Source organism: Nicotiana tabacum, chromosome 19, assembly GCF_000715075.1.
Source record: "Nicotiana tabacum cultivar K326 chromosome 19, ASM71507v2, whole genome shotgun sequence".
Taxonomy (NCBI): Eukaryota; Viridiplantae; Streptophyta; class Magnoliopsida; order Solanales; family Solanaceae; genus Nicotiana; species Nicotiana tabacum.
This window is the reverse complement of record NC_134098.1, coordinates 124,375,379-124,388,609: the sequence shown is the minus strand read 5'-3', so window position 1 is coordinate 124,388,609 and position 13,231 is coordinate 124,375,379. Positions and strand designations below refer to the sequence as shown.

General features: G+C 35.5%; 2 protein-coding genes across 2 annotated transcripts; both read left to right on the top strand.

Moving 5' to 3' along the window:
- Positions 1 to 1,073: 1,073 nt before the first annotated feature.
- On the top strand, positions 1,074 to 6,335 carry LOC107814653 (pyrophosphate-energized vacuolar membrane proton pump 1-like). Its single transcript, XM_016640093.2, has 8 exons — positions 1,074 to 1,571; positions 2,541 to 3,115; positions 3,254 to 3,633; positions 3,723 to 3,809; positions 4,327 to 4,657; positions 5,030 to 5,440; positions 5,632 to 5,691; positions 5,982 to 6,335. The coding sequence occupies exons 1-8, from the start codon at positions 1,337 to 1,339 to the stop codon at positions 6,186 to 6,188; spliced, it is 2,286 nt and encodes a 761-aa protein (XP_016495579.1). The 5' UTR covers positions 1,074 to 1,336; the 3' UTR covers positions 6,189 to 6,335.
- Positions 6,336 to 9,435: 3,100 nt separating this feature from the next.
- Positions 9,436 to 12,934, top strand: LOC107814655 (calreticulin). Its single transcript, NM_001325928.1, is given in 14 exon segments — positions 9,436 to 9,544; positions 10,416 to 10,523; positions 10,631 to 10,823; positions 10,924 to 11,182; positions 11,269 to 11,325; positions 11,418 to 11,465; positions 11,554 to 11,640; positions 11,720 to 11,777; positions 11,869 to 11,936; positions 12,051 to 12,146; positions 12,220 to 12,267; positions 12,567 to 12,596; positions 12,743 to 12,820; positions 12,923 to 12,934. Coding segments are annotated over 14 exon segments (1,251 nt in total).
- Positions 12,935 to 13,231: the final 297 nt, after the last annotated feature.

Below are 13,231 nucleotides of genomic sequence, written 5' to 3'. Positions count from 1 at the left end.
CTCATGGCTCATACGATATTTCAAAATGTTAAATAGCTGATGACATGGCGTTCGATTAGGCTGAATAATCTTGTATTAATTAGTGAAAATCCTAGGGAGAAGTAGGAGATCTTTGATCAGAAGAATAGTTCAAAGAGATTTTAACGTGAACTTGATTGTTCATACTTCTCCTCCCTTAATTGCTAAGTAATCTTTCCCAAAGACTATTCTAAACCTGCTAGCTTGGATAGTTTCAAGTTGACGGCTGACTTAGCCTTACTTATTTCACAAGAATGTCTCTTACTTCAATGAACCCGCAAGAAATTGGAGTTTGAATCGCTATAGAAAATTATTAAATGCTAGGATTAGAGATATTAATATGACTTATTTTTTTTATTAAGAAAAGATAAACAATTGACTGAATTGATGCCAAGAGCTTCATCTTCAAAATCACAAACAAAAAAAAGCTTTTCTAAAGAGCGATATGTCAGAATTATAAGCTATTCATAACAGTATACTATATATCTCGTTAACGACATAATTGAACCTACATGTACCTTACTAATGATGTTATATATCTCGTTAATGACGTTAATCACATAGTTGTTAAACTCTACAAGTACCTTACTAATGGAGTAATTTGGGCTCAATAAATAAAAATTTTAAAAAGGGAATTTGCGTGACTCTTGACTATTTAAACCATCTAATTCTCAAAAAATTGAAGACTTAGACATTTTTATAATTATGCAATGGTTATATAGTCAAAATTGTAAATTTAATAAATGCAGAATTTGATGCACAAGTTCTCTGATTTACCTGTCAATTGCTCCTTACACGAGATATTTATCGGGCAGGTCTTTTGGATTAAGTTTTCTAAATCAAACAAAACGATAAATCAAACCAACCAATTTAAAGTTTTCCACCGGTTTCCTTGCATGCAAAGCTACCAAATTAAAGAGCAATTTTTTGTTCCACGTTACATTTTCTTTGTCAAGTTGTCAACAGCAGTTGCAGATTTTGGACTTGGCACATAACATATATTAAACTCCATTTAGTTTTGACTTTATATACGCAAATCAGTGTAAAGATATTCAGTGTATTAATGTATATCTGTTGTAGCAAATAAACTATCTTTTTCGGGTTACTAATCTCGCTTGTTAAGAACGGTAACCAATAGCTGTATTCTCTAGGTGATTTGACCATTAATATATAAAAGTTAAACTCCCTTTAGAAGACCAGAATACCTGAGCACACCCTTTTTGTTGTGGCCTGTGTGTGCTTATGCCTTATATGTAGCCGCAGAAAAGAGAAAATTTTCAAGAAAAGTAGCCTAGTTTTTGCTGTGGAAAAGTTTGAGATGGGGTTGATGAGTGAGGCCTTAACACAGATTCTGATACCTTTAGCTTCTCTTGTTGGCATTGGTTTTGCTCTGCTTCAGTGGTTTCTAGTCTCAAAGGTCAGAATCTCTAGTGGGTCAGAATTGGAAGATGGATACAATGACATGTTGATTGAAGAAGATGTACAAGAAGAAGGCATTGATTCTGATGCGGCTGTTGCCAAGTGTGCTGAGATTCAGAAAGCCATTTCTGAAGGTGGGCTTTTTTGTTTACATACTAAGGTTATGATGATTGTTTTTGTCATGCGTTTCTGCGCCTTAAACATGGTTAACAAGAAAAAGCATGAACTTTACCTGACTATTAATTCTACCTGGCAAAGCTTAGGCAGATGCAAACAAATCAACAAGCTTTTTTTTTTCCTGCTCTGATTTGGACTCTATTTTCCTATGTTTTCACACACTTCATTGACCGCTGTTGGCTTTGCCCTTGGGTGCAGAGCATGAACCTTTTCTCCTTTCCCCTTTTGCTGTAACCGTTGTTGGTTCCATGTAAGTTTGTACTTTAATATCCACGGACTTCTCCTTTATTTCAAGTGTCTTTTTTCAAATTTATTGTTTATCATATCGATCGATAGCTGACAAACAAAACTAAAATCCCAATGCTGAGGTATCCTCATTGTCATTTAAGGATGCAAAGAGATACTTGCATTTTCCGACATAACAGGTTTCCAGTTATCACTTTCATGTCCAGAATAACTCTTTTAAGTCATCAATATATACCAAGTGAGAAAATATGTACCTTTTGAAGCTTGAGAGTCGTATATACTGGAACAAAGATTTACTCACTTGTTTTCTCTTTTTAGCTTGTAGTCGCCTTTGGGGGGGGGGGGGAGGGGAGTGTGAAGGGAAAAGAGAGATCATGAATTGAGGAAGAATATGATACAAATGGAGCTTGATTATGCCAATTTAATCAGAATCCTAGTAGATTCCTACTAAATATGTAGCATGGCATAACGTTTTTGGTTGAAAATGAAATTTTTTATTCAACCAAGTACAACTATGTACAGCTGCTAGCTCCATTAGACTCTCGAGCTAGTTCTCCATATCCATTCACTACCTATATATCTTGTTGATTCCTTCTTACTGCATGGATCAATGATGAAAAGAAAAAGAAGGGACATGATTGTCCTGTTACTTTTGTATTAACTATGTCAAATGTTGGCAGGGGCAACATCCTTCCTGTTCACGGAGTACAAATATCTCGGCATATTCATGGTGGTATTTGGAGCAATCATTTTTCTCTTCCTTGGATCAGTAAAAAAGTTCAGCACAGAAAGTGAGCCTTGCACTTTCAACAAAGAAAATCTTTGCAAACCAGCCTTAGCCAATGCTATCTTCACCACCATTGCCTTCTTTCTGGGGGCCCTAACTTCAGCCCTCTCTGGTTTCCTTGGAATGAAAATTGCAACATATGCCAATGCAAGAACAACTCTTGAAGCAAGGAAAAGCATTGGGAAGGCGTTCATAACAGCTTTTCGCTCTGGTGCAGTTATGGGATTCCTACTAGCTGCCGATGGCCTCTTAGTTCTATATGTCTCAATCAACTTATTTAAGCTGTACTATGGAGATGATTGGGAGGGCCTATATGAATCTATTACTGGTTACGGTCTTGGAGGATCTTCAATGGCTCTCTTTGGAAGAGTTGGAGGAGGTATATATACAAAAGCAGCAGATGTTGGTGCTGATCTAGTTGGAAAAGTTGAACATAATATTCCTGAAGATGATCCGCGCAATCCAGCTGTAATTCCTCCTCTAAACCTTTTAGGTTCCCCTATTCCTTGATGTCACTTCTGCTCTTTCCTATATTCTTTATGCTATCTGTGTATATAAGTTTAAGCCTTATAAATTTTGTGTTACATTGTCCTTTGCTGATCACAGGTAATAGCAGACAATGTAGGTGATAATGTAGGGGATATTGCTGGAATGGGCTCGGATTTATTCGGTTCCTATGCTGAGTCATCATGTGCAGCACTATTTGTTGCATCCATTTCATCCTTTGGTAGCAGCCATGACTACTCAGCTATGTCTTATCCTCTGATTATCAGCTCAATGGGAATTATTGTTTGCCTGATAACTACTCTTTTTGCAACCGATATGTTTGAGATAAAGAATGTGACTGAGATTGAACCATCTTTGAAGAGGCAACTTGTCATCTCAACTGTTCTGATGACCGTTGGAATTGCTTTTGTCAGCTTCTTCACTTTGCCATCAGAATTCACTATTTTCGACTTTGGAATGGAGAAAGTAGTGAAGAACTGGTACTCTTCTTCTTGCTTCACATTTTCTGCACTGTTCTACCTCTTGTCTATGTTTCTAATTTAGTATGATAATTTATTTATTGCTGCAGGCACATATTCTTCTGTGTTTCAATTGGTTTATGGGCTGGCTTGGTCATTGGTTATACTACTGAATATTACACGAGCAATGCTTACAGGTTGGTAATTTCAGTTGTTAAATTATGAATGGATAACTTGATTATTATGCAAGGTTTAACATCAGTATCACTAACTATAATATAAGTTGCATAGCTTGCCATTTTTCAAGCCATATCAAGTATTATTTAAGCAGTCTTTCTCAATCGAAAAGGAAAGAAGGGGAAACAAATGTCAAGCTAAACATGTTATGAAAATTAGCTTCGAAATGGAAACAAGAAAACAGTCATTAATTGGTTAAGGAAATAAATGCTCAACCTGGAATTGCTTTAAAGAAGCTACTTGAGATTGTGACCTGTGATGATCGAAAAAGCTATCAAATTTTCCTCTCTACTTCTTGGCAATAGTAATTAGTGTTTCATAATGAAATAGAGAAGGGTGTTTCTCCACCAGCAATGAAGCATTGTGTATATGCATGTTTTTTCTCCTTCTCTTTTTAATTTCTTTTTTTTTTTCTGGTGGGGGTGGGTATTCAATATCTGATCTATGTTCTTAAGGTCTTCTGTTGCAAACTTGCAGTCCAGTTCAGGATGTGGCAGATTCTTGCAGGACTGGTGCTGCGACAAATGTCATATTTGGATTAGCTCTTGGATATAAATCTGTTATCATTCCCATATTTGCCATTGCCGCTTCTATATATGTGAGCTTCAGCTTGGCTGCTATGTATGGCATTGCAGTCGCTGCTCTGGGAATGCTTAGCACTATAGCCACAGGGCTCGCAATAGATGCTTATGGCCCTATCAGTGATAATGCTGGTGGAATTGCAGAGATGGCTGGAATGAGCCATAGCATCCGTGAAAGGACTGATGCTCTCGATGCTGCTGGAAACACAACAGCTGCAATTGGCAAGGTTAGATAAGTCTCTTTCTAATCTATAGCATAAACCTCTTTATATTCGTCCAATTAAGCTACAATGTGATTATAGAGTCACAAATGCTAAATTGAGTGTTTCTTGATGTCCTTAGCAATTCTTTCCAAAGTATGAGTCATTTACACTTCTAAACTAGAAAGTTTTTCCAGCAAATTTTTAATGATCAGCATTTAGGTCATTGGTAAGTTGTGTGAAAGAGAGCTGCTTTAAGTGACTATTCAAAGTTGTGTTCTTGCTACTGGTACTCTTTATACCATGTTAAGTGTTACTCTACATCACTACATGAATATGTAACAGACATCATAGTTCTGTAGCACATATACCTGATAAGCTACATTTGCACATTATCAGGGTTTCGCGATTGGATCAGCTGCACTTGTCTCTCTTGCTTTATTTGGTGCCTACGTGAGCAGAGCTGGTATCAAGACTGTCGATGTCTTGACACCAAAGGTCTTCATCGGATTAATAGTAGGGGCTATGCTTCCGTATTGGTTCTCAGCCATGACAATGAAGAGTGTAGGAAGTGCAGCTCTGAAAATGGTTGAAGAAGTTCGCAGGCAATTCAATAGTATCCCAGGATTAATGGAAGGAACAGCAAAACCAGACTATGCAACTTGTGTCAAAATCTCAACTGATGCTTCCCTCAGAGAGATGATCCCGCCCGGAGCTTTGGTCATGTTAACACCTCTTATTGCTGGTACCTTTTTTGGAGTCGAAACACTAGCTGGTGTGCTTGCTGGTTCTCTCGTTTCTGGTGTTCAAGTATGCAACTCTTAGTACCTCTCCCTATCCATTCAGCCTTCTACTTCATTTTCACTTTGCAACATTCATTTCTTTTTTCTTGTCCATAATATTGGCCTTACATTTCGATTAACCTTTCTCCCTGCATTTCATAACCTCTCTTATAATTTGCAATCTTATAGTAACTTATTCACATTTTTGGATGACTTTAGGTTGCCATTTCAGCTTCAAACACAGGTGGGGCATGGGATAATGCCAAGAAGTACATAGAGGTAATTAACTTATAAGGTCTCAACTTCAAGAATACTGGCATATTACAATATGTTAAGCCATTGTATTTGGTATCACTAGCGGAGCCATGATTTTCACTAAGGGGTGTTAAAATATGAAAAATTAAATACAAGGAAAAGCCAAGGGGATTCAACATATAGTATATATACATAATTTTTTTAACCTAACTACACAGTGTAATTTTCGACGAACTCTGCTATTGTTTGGTATGACGTAAGTCATTTTCTAGGAAAATATTTTCCGCTTGAAATATTTTTTTTTTTTTTTGCAGGCTGGTGCAACAGAACATGCTAGAGCATTAGGACCAAAGGGATCAGATGCTCACAAGGCTGCAGTTATTGGAGATACAGTTGGTGATCCTCTAAAAGACACTTCAGGTCCATCATTGAATATACTGATCAAACTCATGGCTGTTGAATCTTTGGTCTTTGCTCCTTTCTTTGCCACTCATGGGGGTCTCCTCTTCAAGTTACTCTAGAATGAAACTCTTGTACAAGTAATGAACCATATTTTTTCTCCAAATAAAATAGAGCTCTGCCTAAACAAATTTTGTTACTTGTCATTTTTGAAAAGTGAGTACTATTTTCACTGAAATTTAATCAAGAAAATTTAATTTCAATAAGAATGTGCATTGAGCATTCACATGTTCACATTGCCTTATCATAAATTTACTTTTCCATCATTCCACATTAAAAAATTTCATTACATCTTCAATAATTTTCCTCCCTCAAGTCTTCAGTTTTTCTTCTTTTAAAAAGTTAATCACAAGTTTACTTTTTCTAATCTTCTGGTTGCCATTTAGTAACAAAAAATAAAAGAAAAGTGATTGCTGAACACAGAGATAAAGAGAAGGTGAATAGGGTGGATTAAAGTATATTCCTTTGCATATGCCATCTTTCTTTTTGCAGATACTTGTGGGTACTAATAAGTAATAACCAATAATTTCCCACAAATCAAATTAGAAGGAAAAAGAATCAATTACTGAAAAAGAAAAGGAAAAACTAACTGATTGTTGAAAATGTCAGAAAAGAAAAATAAAACAAAAGGAAAAAAACAAGATTTTAGCAGTAATTAACTGATAGAACCATTACTTACATTAGGTGTACTATAGTGCATGAGCTGGCAAACACATTGCATTTATAAAATAACCAGTTAAATTTTGGAATAAAGAGATGTCATCATTTTGGAATTATTAATAATGTACTTAAATTGAAACAAAATGGAATTAAAATATTAGATAATCTATTACGTAAAGATTAAGGAAGGGAATGATAATTTAAAGGGAAAATATGTATTGTTAAGGATAGGAAGGGAAAAATGTCTTTAGTTTAAATTTGAAAGGGAGGGGGGAGGGGCAATGATTTTCTTCCTTTTTTGGCATTTTTATTACTTAACTACAATTAATTAATATAGAATTTTATCTCAAAAATCTTAATTCTAGTGTTATAAACAGTATTACAGTAATGTCGGTAAGTTTTTCCCATACTTGGCGTGCGATATAATTTCCTGACTTGAATCGGTAATATTATAATCATAACAAAACCTAGCTTATGTGAGTGGCTGAAATTGATGTCTTCCAAATCAAGCATCCAATTCATTCAGAAATCTGCAAAGAAAGACAAGTGCCGGCCCACATATCCTTTTTCGATTTATTCATTTTGGATAATCAATTATGTTGGGATCTCACTGGTACTTATGCAAAAATGGTAAAGAACTAAAATGAAGTTGTACCTTCCCGTTAATTCAGCCACATGATCGGATATGGACCGAATCACTCGACCACTCTTTCTTAAAAAATTAAAATGGACAAGTAATTGGATCTTGATTAAGGATGACTTATTTAGGCCTCGTTTGCCCGTTGATTTTTTTTTCAAAAATGTATTTGTCCATGAATTTTATGAGTTTTTCAAAACTCAAAGTGTGGTTTTGACTTTTAGTTTTGACCACTTTTTCAAAATTTTCAGAATTTTTTTCTCTACTCCGAAAACTGCAATATTTTTTCAAAAGTGAAATACATGTCCAAACATAATTTCAATATTAAATACCAATTTTCAACTTAACTCTAAATACTAATTGTTTCAAAAATTATAAAATTTATGTCCAAATGCCTACTTAATAATTCCACCCGAAAGTTGTTGCTTTCATCCAAAGGTTACATATACTGTATATACTATGAGAATTCTGCAGGCATGCTTTATTTTAATATAATAATTATATAACGTCAGAAACCAACCACATGGTTGGGGTATGGTTTTAGTCTTAGAACTTTCTAGAGTTTCATTTTGTGTTTTTATTTTCACTAACCATTTTGTACCCACCACCATATTTTCTTGTAATGAGATCGACTGCACAATGTGTTAATTGATTTAGAAGGTACCTTAGTAAATCAGAAATCTCAATCAGAGTAAAAAACCTTCAGTAAAATAATTAATATATATACAATTTAACTTGAACACTAACAATATTTTAAAAAAAAAGAACAATAAAGAATTCAATTGACATAAATGTGTTTGTTAATATCTTGCATGTCACGTTTTGTTGTACAGTTGGATCCGATTGGCACTCGACTTTTTTTATTATAATTTTTTCACTAAATGGAATCATCTTCCATTTCTTGATGGATGACAAAAGAAAAAGCAACCAAAAAGGAAATGAAATGAGAAGAAGTAATATCCATGGAAACAAATATTGTAGAATGACAAGTTTGTATTCGTGAACAAATTTTACATGCTTTAAGCTTTATGTACTTTCTAAGTTTTCGAAATCTATGAATCAACTAGAATATTTTCAGACGTAACGTTTGAAATATCCATGGAAGCAAATAGATTGACTTTTATGGTTGAAACATCTTCTTATATATGAAACATATTTTCAGACGTAAAGTTTTTATTTTTAGTTGTTGACAGTAAATTGATGTTGGCAAAGAGAATTTATTGTACAAGTTCACTGTTAGAAATATAAAGGTCCCTTTTCTTTGATTAGCCACCTTAGTATGAACTATGAGCTCACCCACCCACATTTTTTGCAATTTCCACAAGAAACAATGTGAAAAAGTAATTAACTTTGGGGTTCTTCGAGGGATCTTTACACAAATAATCGAATAGATTTATTGTTTATTTTTTTAGTTGGTATACATAAATTATGTATTAATTATACATAATTATATAAATATTATATATGAATTATACTTATATTATATATCTGGATATTATTTTTAATTTAAGAGGTTGAGTTGATGACTATTTAATCGACTTTTCAGAAATTCACTTTTTTTTTTGCTTCAATCTCAAAAGGTAAATAGAAATAGAAAAACAGAAAAAATAAAATCATTTTTATTGTACAAGTCCTAATTATACTTTTAATAAACAATAAATTCTAAGATTAATCGTTATCTGCACGCCATTGTATGCGAAATTCATGTGAAAGAAAAAAGAGAGCAAAAAACCAATGGCTAAATCCGTTATTTTGAAAAAACCATCGCACAAGTGCCAACTTAATTGTGGTCACTTTCAACTCGTGGAAATACCCAACAAGCTTCAGCCACGTCAAGTCAATGACACTCTAATTACAAATGCCTATTTTTAATTCGACCACGTCATTGAACGTATCCACGTCGGACTAGACCAAACGCTGCCCTACGTATCTACCAAAATCCTCTCGCCAGTATAAAAGAGCTTTCATCAGAGATCTCTCAGAGTCAGTATTTCGATCTCACAACAGTGGCCATGGCTACTCAACGAAGGGCAAACCCTAGCTCTCTCCATCTAATTACTGTATTCTCTCTGCTAGTTGCTGTAGTCTCCGCTGAGGTCTTCTTCGAGGAGAGTTTCAACGGTAATTTTCTTCATTCTCTCTCTTTTTGTCAGTTTAATTGATCGCTATCATTTGAATGAATTTTGGTATTACATTTGATTTGGAGTGTGAAAATCCGAATGTACTTGGTGTTTTTAGTGTGATCTGAGAGGAACTTGAAATTTCGAGGTAGATCTGTGAATTTTAAGATGATAGGAGTAGATCGGAATGTTTTTTTGACGTGTTAGGTTTTTTGCATTTTATATTTGTGATTGTTACTTGATTTATTGAATGATGTTTAATCTGAATGCAATCGATTATCTGTAGCTTTTCTCACGGAAAGTGTACGTTGCATTTTGTGCTTTTGTTCGTCTGGTGGCATGTGATGGAATTGGAAGTTTATTCATGTAAACGAACTAAATTCGTAATTGTTAGATCTCATCCCGTTTTCTGTATTATTAAAAATCATGGCTTAAAGCTCCGCATAACTAATATTGGATATATAATGTTATACAGAATAAAATTTGGAACACAAACATAATTATTAGTAATAAACGGATCAAATTAATTCTTGACTTTTCTGTATTATAATTAGTGCACCGTATACGGTCTTGACTTTAGTTGGCCAGTCTACTGCAAATGGTTGATGTGTATATGTTTGTTGAGTCTGCAATTAAAACAGTTAGCATCAATTAACTATACATTCGGTTGAATAGCAATCAATACTTAGTTGTTCGATCCTAAATACATTTTAGTGTTGCATTAAGTTACTTAATTAGTGTGAAGGCAATGCTTGTATGCTGATATTCTGTGGTTTGCTCTGCTACAATGCAAATTGCCAAGTATAAATGGTTCAAATTATTATTCGATTTTTAGCACTGGGGCTAATAAGGTTTGCTTCTTGAACTTTTAGATGGCTGGGAAAGCAGGTGGGTGAAGTCTGAATGGAAGAAAGATGAAAACATGGCTGGAGAGTGGAATCACACATCTGGCAAGTGGAATGGAGACGCTAATGACAAAGGTCTGTGATTTATTCAAGCTATAAGCCTTTTGATATCTAAATCTAGTCTAGAGGAGCTGAATAATGATATGTTTAACTAACTCTTATTTGTTTCTGCACTGCGGCAGGTATCCAAACCAGTGAAGACTACAGGTTCTATGCCATCTCAGCTGAGTTCCCTGAATTTAGCAACAAGGGAAAAAACTTAGTGTTCCAGTTCTCTGTGAAGCATGAGCAGAAGCTTGACTGTGGTGGTGGGTACATGAAGTTGCTTAGTGGGGACGTTGACCAAAAGAAATTCGGTGGTGACACTCCCTACAGGTAACACATCGTATTTTCTTGCTACTTGTAGTATTTTTTTTCTTTGAAAATTGTGTTGTCATTCAGATAAATTTGCTTTTTGATATATGTTTCCATACAGCATTATGTTTGGCCCAGACATCTGTGGCTACAGCACCAAGAAGGTCCATGCTATTCTCACTTATAATGACACAAACCACTTGATCAAGAAGGAAGTACCATGTGAGACTGATCAACTGACCCACGTCTACACTTTCATCCTCCGCCCTGATGCTACATACAGCATTCTCATTGATAATGTGGAGAAACAGTCTGGTAGCTTGTATTCTGACTGGGACCTTCTCCCACCAGAGAAAATCAAGGATCCAAGTGCCAAGAAGGTAATTGACAGTTCATCACATTTTCATGGTCAATTGATGTTTATCTTTTTTGTGGTGTTAATGATCAAGTTTCATGTTTATGGCAGCCTGAAGATTGGGATGAGAAGGAATTCATTGATGATCCTGAGGATAAGAAGCCAGAGGTATCCTTCTTAATTTGTTTGTGGTTTGTCTTTGCCATAATTTGAAATTAGAGGAAGACGACAATCAACAAATTCAATTTCTACAAATGCAGGACTATGATGACATTCCAGAGGAGATAACTGATCCCGATGCCAAGAAGGTAACCGCTAACCAGTTGAGATTTGCTTATACAAGTTTGGAATTTAGAGTATTTTTTTTTAATTTCTGATGGATTTTTATATTTGCAGCCAGAGGACTGGGATGATGAAGAAGATGGTGAATGGACAGCCCCAACCATTCCCAACCCGGAGTACAAGGGCCCATGGAAGCCAAAGGTTTGTGGAGTCAGCACATTTAAGCTGAATGACTTATCCTATACTATGATACCTAATGCTTAGTCATTCATTTTTTCAGAAAATAAAGAACCCCAACTACAAGGGGAAGTGGAAGGCTCCTTTGATTGACAACCCAGGTTTTTTCAGTTGTCTATACAACATTTGTGTATTTTTTTATGAGGAATTTAATATCATAATTATTGATATCTATATTTTTTTAATCTATAGACTTCAAGGATGACCCAGATCTCTATGTTTTCCCAAATCTGAAGTATGTGGGAGTTGAACTGTGGCAAGTAAGAAAGTTTCCTTTTCTTGTGTTATCTGGCTGTACTCCCAAGTTTGATTTATTGCATATGCACTTATTACTCCATGGCATCTTTTTGACTGAAGTGTAATATATTTTGCAGGTGAAATCTGGAACCTTGTTTGACAATATTGTCATATGCGACGATCCAGAGTATGCCAAGGCAATTGCTGAAGAAACATGGGGAAAACAGAAGGATGTATGTAGTTCCCTTACGTGAATCGTAGTAGAATTATTGAGTCTTAGTATCTTACATTATCTTGATTATGCAGGCGGAAAAGGCTGCTTTTGAGGAAGCAGAAAAGAAGAGAGAGGAAGAGGTAATAATTGATTTATTCTTTGTGCTGATTTATTTCTTATTCCACAACAAGTTCTCTCTCTTTTTTTTCCTAACAACTTATTCCACAATAAGTTCTCTTAGGCATCAATGTCTAACTGATATACAAATTAAGCAGTTCTTAGCTACAGATAGGTGGGAAGTATGCACCACTTGTCCTTCTCCCCCCCTGTAATTCAGATCCTCTGTTTATGCTAGTTTTGCATCTGTGGTAACTTTGCCTGTGTTCTTTTTCCTGTGTGTTTCTTGATTACTTCTGACCCAATTTAAATCTCTGTTCAGGAATCAAAGGCTGCTCCAGCTGATTCTGATGTAAGCCTTTAAATTTTCTTTGAATTTGCATCCTTTCCAATTCTCCTTCACCTATGTCGCAGCATTCAATACCCTCCCCTACCCTTCCATCAGGAAGCTGAATTCTTCCTCTATCTTGCCCTTATGGTGTGAACATGTTTTTCCAGGCCGAGGAAGATGATGATGCCGATGATGATGCTGATGATGCTGATGACAAGTTGGAGTCCAAGGATGATGAAGCGCATGTAAGAATTGTATCTTGTTTAAGTTTCAAGCAGAGCTAGCAGCCGCACTTTTCTTCTTGTTCTTAATCTGACTGCATATATTCTCCTGAACCTGTTTTGCAGGATGAACTGTAAGGGCCAAGCATTTTGATTTAAGCTGACAAAGATGCTAGCAAGATGAGTTACGTGTCTTCCTTACCCCCCCCCCCAACCCCCCCCCCACCTTTTTCCCCCCTTTCTATTAGTGAATTGTAGCCCCTTTCCATTTTTAGCCAAAAGACAGATTTGGGGGTGGCTGATTGCTTTGATGTTCGGACTCAGGCCAAGAGCAAACATGTTTGGTTTTGACTAGAATCTACTAAATAGTTTTGAAATTACACCAGCGTGAATTTTCCCCTTGTTTTGTATTCGACTGGCTCCTTGGCACTATTG

Bases quoted from the DNA above. Each gene is read 5' to 3' on its own strand.
- LOC107814653 (XM_016640093.2), top strand. From the start codon at position 1,337: ATGGGGTTGATGAGTGAGGCCTTAACACAGATTCTGATACCTTTAGCT. The intron at 1,572-2,540 runs GTGGGCTTTTTT...AAATGTTGGCAG, and splicing joins TCAGAAAGCCATTTCTGAAG to GGGCAACATCCTTCCTGTTC. The intron at 3,116-3,253 runs GTAATTCCTCCT...TGCTGATCACAG, and splicing joins ATGATCCGCGCAATCCAGCT to GTAATAGCAGACAATGTAGG.